The sequence below is a fragment of the Schistosoma mansoni genome, assembly GCF_000237925.1.
Source record: "Schistosoma mansoni, WGS project CABG00000000 data, supercontig 0252, strain Puerto Rico, whole genome shotgun sequence".
NCBI classification, from domain to species: Eukaryota; Metazoa; Platyhelminthes; class Trematoda; order Strigeidida; family Schistosomatidae; genus Schistosoma; species Schistosoma mansoni.
In genome coordinates this window covers 28,003-36,160 of record NW_017386115.1, presented here as the reverse complement: position 1 = coordinate 36,160, position 8,158 = coordinate 28,003, and the positions used below count along the sequence as shown (strand labels likewise).

At 32.6% G+C, this 8,158-nt stretch overlaps 1 protein-coding gene across 1 annotated transcript in view; it reads left to right on the top strand.

Annotated features, from left to right (window-relative positions):
* Nucleotides 1-1,995: 1,995 nt before the first annotated feature.
* Smp_165480 (c4b-binding protein beta chain, putative) overlaps nt 1,996-8,158 on the top strand; it is a gene marked incomplete at both ends in the record, with an annotated part of 28,158 nt that continues 21,995 nt past the window's right edge. Inside the window, 2 exons of the mRNA XM_018792537.1 lie at nt 1,996-2,029; nt 6,442-6,646. Coding sequence (XP_018644003.1) covers nt 1,996-2,029; nt 6,442-6,646 — 239 coding nt within the window. The remainder of the gene's footprint in view (nt 2,030-6,441; nt 6,647-8,158) is intronic.

The window sequence follows — 8,158 nt, the reverse complement described above, 5'->3', positions numbered from 1 at the left end:
GTATCTAGGGTTTGTCTGGATGAAATTCGAAATCAAGACACAAGGTAATATTAATACCAATAACATAAAAAACGAACTAATGTAAATAGATGTGCAAAAAAATTTCACCAGTAACTGTGCGAGTTCAATCGGCAGTTTTAAAAACATTACAATTTAATCGCCTGTTTGACAATGAATAGAAATCTTCCGAAAAACGTTGTTAAAGGCAAGCATGCAGAGTCAATTATTTAATTTTTACTTTAGATATAGGCGAAAATAAAACAAACCAAGAAGGACTGTAGGTTATGGGTTCGAAACCCGTGCACAGGATTGCGGATGTGCACTGTTAAGGAATCCCATACAAGGATGAAACAGCCGTCCAGTGCTTCCAGGTTTTCATAAGTGTTTTAATATTGATCGATTCATGATCTCTATTAAAACTCGACATTCTCCACAACTGCATACTATTATGAAATTGTTTTTCACTTTACAGCATTTCAAATCTACACTTTCATTTACATTTTTTCTCAATATATCATCCCAGTAACTAAAGGATATTAACAATGTAACCATAAAATATAAAAAAAACAGGAAACAGTTTTAGTTAGCTAGAAAAAAATAAATCATATTGAAGCTAGACACAATCATACATTGATTGGTTGTAAATGTTTAACCAATCTAGTCTGAATGAATGTTAGAGTAAATACAATAATGTATTTGATTTGATTTGGTCGTTTTTCGAAATTAACCGGTTGAAAAACTCTTATACATTCAAAGAAAGATATGAAATGGATCTAATTATTCAACATTTAACATTCTTTACTAATAAAAGTTTAATTATTTTTTTGTTTATTATTATTATTACATCTTGTCATTCATTGGTGTATACAGACAAATTCATAAATATTCCACTTGGTCGTTGTAAACAGTTCAATAAATTAGATTCAGTAAATTGTCCAAATAAATCATGTAGTCAACATATTGATTGTTGGGTTAGTTATGGTCCATCACAAAGATGTGTTTGCGATCCAATCAAATGTGGATCAGTATGCTTACCAGGTAACAAAGTTTTAACCGTGATCATATTCCTATATGTTACGTACTTTTTTTTAAAAAAAAACTGATATTTAAGATTACTTTTTGATTTAAAGCTTTGTTTTCAGATTAATCAAAGCAATTAATTGAATCATTAGGAATGCAGTAAAAAGTTATTCCTATGAATGGGATATTTGCTTACAAATGGTTGTTTTTTGGCGATTATCCATCAGTTAGTACAAGTTACTACTATTTTTGATTGAGATTATGAATCGATTGATGTTAGACAAACCTGGAAGCACTGGACGGCCGTTTCATCCTATTGTGGGACTCCTCAGCAGTGCGCATAATACTATGCCAGAAAACAGCTGATTCATTGTAGCTTATAATACTTCAACAGCACATATTCATTTAAACCCTAGAAAACAATTGTTCAGTACTTTTTATTTTCTAAAAATCACAACCTAAAGTTGACTTGACATTGTTTTATTTCCAAACTAACTTATGCTCAATATAGTGTGCATAAGCTTCCAGTCACATTCACAATAGACGATATGAAATTTGCTGATCTTCACATATTACGCTATTTACTAAAGTTATTCCAAATTTTCACCCAAAATATCATCCAAAATAACCTTCCGAAAAAGTCAAGATCTGATTAGTTTCAAATTACCACTTATACGTGTTTAAGTGGAACCGTGGAAGCATATCTTCAATATAACTTTCAACCAAACCCTTTCATGTAAGGAATTCAAATGCACTTTGTAATTACATTTCTTAAATATCACATGTAAGCAGCTGAAGAGAGCCAACGCGATAAAATGAACTCATGCTGTTCTGCTAGAATCTTTATTGTTGCTCTTTTCAAAATGATAAAGCGGACTATATGTATGAAATAATAGGGGACTGTATGTTTTACATACTCAATACCATCGACTGTTGAAATCATGAATTTCCCAATAACTCTATTTACACAGCTTCATGACTAGTGCCTTTATTGAGTCTAAACGTCCAAGTTTGTAGGTCATTTTATGGGATAAAGTCGATGGAACTACTTCATTACATGAGATAAGATGTTGAATCAATGTAAAATGATTGTTTTGCGCTTTTTATATCCAAGTAGTGTAATTCTTGAAAGTGAACTTATCAATAACCGATCTAAACCTCTCCTCTAGAACAATAATCTTGGGAAATAAACTATTTTGTGATCCAAATGTGACATTATATTTAAAAATCACCTATGGACCAGATGCCGAATTAACGCAGAATAGGAAGTCCTTTTTGTTAGTTATAAAATTTGGAGAAAAGTTTATCATCAGCGAGTTCCATATGAAAGAAATTTATTACTAATAACTTTATATGTCAAATATTATCTTTATCTAAGAATATATTTTTATCTTATCCCTTTCTATACATTTCTTTAAAGTGTTCAACACACCGACTTTGCATTATGTTGGAGTAAAATATGTAAAATCAACATTCACTGATTCATATGTACAATCTTTTTAATGACATTTGTTATCTGGTTCTTCAGTGTTGAATGAGAATCTTAGGTGGCTGGAAGTAGTCACAAAATACTTTGCAACTAGGTTATGTGCAACTTCGCTTTATTTAGTTAACTTTACTTTCAGCTTCACAGGAGTTAATCCTCCCCGTGGGATACGACTTCGGGTTACCCAGTTTTAGAATCTCAGACCTTAACATGTGATGTTGAACCATTTAGACTATTGTTATATTTCAAATTCATTAATACATTTCCTTTATTACTAATGAATTAAAGAGACATGACATTGGTCACTATTTAGTAATTAATTGATTGTAGCGCGAGAATCTGTTCAGATACTTATTTGATTTTTTTAATATTTGATTCGTACACGTTGTAGAAGATTCGATAATAATGAAAAAGTATCTTTCTATACCTCCATAAAATCAGTCCACATAATATATGCAAATTTGTACACCATTTTTATGGAAGCGCATGACTAGGTAATAATCAAAATAGCTAATTTAAACAAATATTAAATCGGTCCACCATTGTGTTCAGTGAGGTACTAACTCACAACAGACCTGGTTGAACTTCACAGGTCACGGCTTTTCACAATTTCGTGGATTGGTTGAAGTTAACCAATAACATCATTGCATGCCGACTCAGTGGTCTAGAGGTTAAGAAATCGCGCGCAACACCGATAGGTCCTGGGTTCGAATTCCGGGAGCGATATCGTAAGTGAGCACTGCTGAGTGGTTCCATTCTAGGATGAAACGGCCGTCCAGTGCTTCCAGGTTTTCCATGGTGGTCTAGCTTCAATTGACTAATGAATTCAACTATTAAACTACTACAATCTCCACAAAATGCTCTTCCGACAGGTTCAAATAACTTAATAAGACTCATTTATAGAAATGCCTAAAAATGTCAGAAGCAAATGATAATGCATTAGGAGAATATTATGATGTAATACGCAGTAGAGAATTATGAATGATAACAGGTTGATAGAATCTTTAGTAATAATTATAATTGTAATAAATGAACTGTTCATTGTAACATTTTCAAAACATGTAAATCATCCAAGCGCAACCACAAAATACAGAGTAGCTTTACAGAAGATTAATCATCCTCTAGTGAACAACGTCAAGTTTATCTAGTTTTATTGATTGAGTTGTAATGTGAATAGTTCCATATCCATTATGTCATGTTCTTATGTGAAGTGGTTGAACGTAGTTGATAGGATTACAGATGCATCTTGCTGATAAGTTCCAAATGGCACAAAAATTTATTTGAGGGTTCGCCTGTCAACTACCCCAAACTAGTTTTCTATTTGATAGAATTTTATTTATTAATTGATGGTCATCTGAATATCAGACTGCATTAAGTATCTGTTTCGATTTCATTTTGAGATTCGTCAGAATTGTGCATATAAAATAAATATAACTGTGTACTAAAATTACCATTGGAGAGAATTATCCTTCTGTTTCATTGTATGTACCACAATGGACAATATCAAAGGAGTAAATCTAATGTGACATTTTCACAATCCTTTTGATGCTCATGTTAAGCTATGTTACCAATTATAATTTCACCACAGAAATCCAAGACTGATGTTTCTTTATATTTTATGCTATCATAACAACTAGAATAGAAATAGATTTCTGATGCTTTTGTAATACGTCATAATTGATGGAATTAAATTATGTCAGGAGTGAAACTAGTTCTTACAGATGGTACCGAACGATTATCAAACTAATATGAAGTATTGATAGAAGACAATCGCTGGCATAGATCTGTTGAATATCAGGTGTTCTTATGACATTCATAATAACATAACATTCAGTCATTGACAGTTAATTCCAACCTATAAATAGGCAAACACATGTTTTCAGCAACTGTTGAATTTCTGAACATTCTTTTAATCGATCGAAAATTACGATTTTGTTGATCATTTATTTTATTCAGTTGTCATTATTTATTATATTTAGAAGATAAATATTCAGAAGTAATTCTGTTCCACTTCATAGAGTATTTGACAAAATAACTAAGTAATTCTACCATGACAATTATATAATTGAACCTGAAATTCAGAGGAAATCCATACACTACTCAGAGTTTGAAATGAATTCATTCAGTGTTTTAGATGAAAACTGTTATTAAAATATTCAGGCTGTGGCTAAATTTATTTATGAATAATGAGTCAACAACTTAATTCTATAAATGCCAATCTGCATAATTCATGGTGGTAATCAATCAGATAGCTACTTAATGGAGTAGATAAATACAACAATAAAGTTGTAGAATGTAAAAAATGAATGTATATCTACCACATCTCAAATCGGCACACTGAAAACGCCAGCCATTTCAAAGTGTTCATCCGTTTAGCATAAAAGATGAGTCTTCAATGATTAACTAACGTTATAAGACATGTTTCGATTTAAATACCTATTTATTGATTTGATTTTATCGACATTATTCATTTTATAAACGGTTAACATCTGAAGAATCAATGGAAATCAGGACAAATTTGGGGGAAGCTTTTTCTAAGTTTGACTACACTGTTTAAGGCTTCAGGGTCTTTAGATGATTATTCACGCAGATATCAGAGGATAAAAAAATGGACTCTAGGTTATTGTAACTTTTTGATACTTTAAATACTACAAAACATCTACTTATGTTATAAAATTAAAAATCATAATCTCTGTAGTCAACGTAGATATCATGCTCTCTCACTAGAAGTCGTTCTTTATTTAAGGAGTAGATAGAACACTTCCAGAAATGATGACGAATCAAATCAGCGTCATTATATATTTATATAAGGGATAAGATGGTCGCCTATATTTCTGCCAAGGTGTTTTAATAAATTTCAAACGATGTAATTATTGCTTTGTAAAATAATGATTATCTGTACACAGAGTTACAAACAGTTTCGGCTTCAGCAGATACAAAACATATCAATCTATAAAATGCATTACATTTAGTCTTGATGCTGGGTAATTGAAAGAAATCAACATGAAGTGAAATATCAAGGTTTTTAACCTTTCTATACCAATTGTTAGGGCACATATATCAATCCTGAGGGAATAGATCATTCTTTAGGAATTCAAAACCATATTCATTAATCGATATTATAAACGCTCTTATTGTAATGTTTCTACCAACGAATCTTCTATTTTGATACTTGCATTACAATTAGAACGAAACGTAGATCAAATAAACCATTATTTGAAGCTATTTATCATTAGGTATTATTGAGTACCAGGCAACGTTGGTTAGTTATTAAATGATAATTGGTTGTCATCCACGAAGCCTCACAAAGACTACAGCGGGGATTTGTAGATGTTGTGGAAAGTATGATTTATTGTTCAGAAACTATTCATTTAGAAGTTCATGATCAATAGTTTCAGTTTTAGATCATTTTTGCTGTCACAATAATTCCATCATCTACATATTTCACCCAGTCAGTATTCAATAATTTGCTGAAATGTTCGGGTTCGTCATTGAGTTATAGTCTTGAAACGTACTAGTCTTATGAATTTGTGAATCTTCATCATTTGAGGTGGTTGTGACCATCTTTTACTCCAAAGCGCGGTATTAAGTGCTACAGGATTAGGTTGGCAGAAAGCTGGAAGCACTCAAACTGAGACACAACATCTGTCAATCAGGTTGCTAATTAATGTTGAGTTCATTCCTTTATCTCAAATAATACTTCCTTTAACTGATTTTTTACTTACTAACACTGATACCATAATCACTTCTACTACTTCGATATTCATCTTGTGTTTATCTAGTTCAACAACTTGAACAGATGTACATTTAACCAAGGTTCTATATCACTTATAACTGATTGAAATAAATACAACGTTTGTCGTAAAATTTAGCTTACCTTAGTGGTACTGAAGGTAGAGTTTCACTTTTGTTTTTCTGTATGAATTTTCTTTTAGAAAATGCTAAATGTCCAGACCCTGCGCCACTATTAAACGGAAATGTTATATTCAATGATGCAGATGTTGGAGACATTGTGGAATATACATGTAAACCAGGTTTAACTGTTCGAGGACAGCGTAAACGACATTGTTTAGCAACGTTAAGTTGGAGTGGTGAGGCACCAACATGCAGTAATCAAACTGAAAGTATGATGAACACATTGTTTGTTAGTAAATTCATATTAAGATATTTTGTTGTATACACTTTAAAGGGTTAATGTTAGAGATAAAATGATCGGGCAAATGAATTTTCAACCTATAGAAATGACAAGGATGAAGATTTACTGATTAAGGTCCGTGAGATAACTGTTATTCGTAGTTGAAATCTTCAGACATCAACAACGGAATAACTCAATATACTATTGATAACGTGAAAATCATACCATCTTAAAAAGTGATTGTTTGGACGCGGTAGTTCAATGGATGCTGTGTTGACATTTGATTTAGAAGATACTGGGTGCAAATCTTAATATGAACATGAATACTGGGGTGTTAGAACATGAATTTTATGAGTTCTAAATAGGATGAAACGTCCATTTCGAATTCTCCTGATAATCTCAACTCATCTATTCAAACCACCTTCAGACAACGTGACTTAAGTTCAGTCATGATGTCTGAAACAGGGGGCTAATCAAGGTCATAAAATGAGAGGGTCACGTTGTCCCAATAAAAAGTGTCTTAGTAACTAGTGCATGTTGTTGAGCAAGAAACGGTTTCATTTTCTAAAGAGTAGACATAAGTATATGTTAACGAAGATGGTGATGCAATGTCGTGGATTGACTGCAGTTGAATATTAACATCGGTTTAGTGATCTAGAGTTTAAGCGTTGGTGTGCATGAACGGAAGTCTTGAGATTCGATTCTTACGTGAACGATCGTAGACTCCTACTATTGAGAAGTTCCAAACTAGGACAAACTGGCTATCCAGAGTTTTCAGGTTTTCAGTGGTAGTCTAACTTGAATCGATCCATGATTTCGATGAAATTCAACAATTTCCAAAACTCCATACAATAAATGATTACTTATGCATTTGGTTCGATTTAACCGCTTACACTTTCGTTCTCGCTCTCAGTTTTCCCACTCTGCAGCCAGTTGCGTTGTCGCACATATAAGTTTTGTGTCCCAGTATCAGACTCGGATATCAAACGTTATAACAGTGTTACAGATATATTCATTGATAATTTTCGTTTTGAATTTTCACTCTTCTTAACATCTGTGGTTTTTTACCGATTTGATTTTCAACGTTGTCTAGGAGTATAATTCCTATGTTTTATCATAAATAATAGTACTATTATTTCCGTGACGTTAACTTTCTACTTACTTTTCTGCATGAGATGTGGTGAATTAAACAGATGAACATTTGTTTAAAGTTCTTTATATGCAGCTGAGTGACAATAAAGATATTTGTTTCTTTCCGGAGTGTATCACATATTGTAGTGCCGCGATTCGTTAATCGTTCGTTTCGATAATCGATATAATTCTAATCTTAACGGCGCGTAAAATCAGAAGACAAAGGATAGCAGCAACTACAGTTTATTGTCGAATAACTCAGGTCAGAAAGTTAGCAACACCTGAGCGAATAATAACGAGCGAGTGAGCGGCAAGCGAGTGAGCGAGGCGAAAGATGATGCGTATTGGAGATGGCTGGGAAGCCAACTCGATTTAAGCAAGCGTTA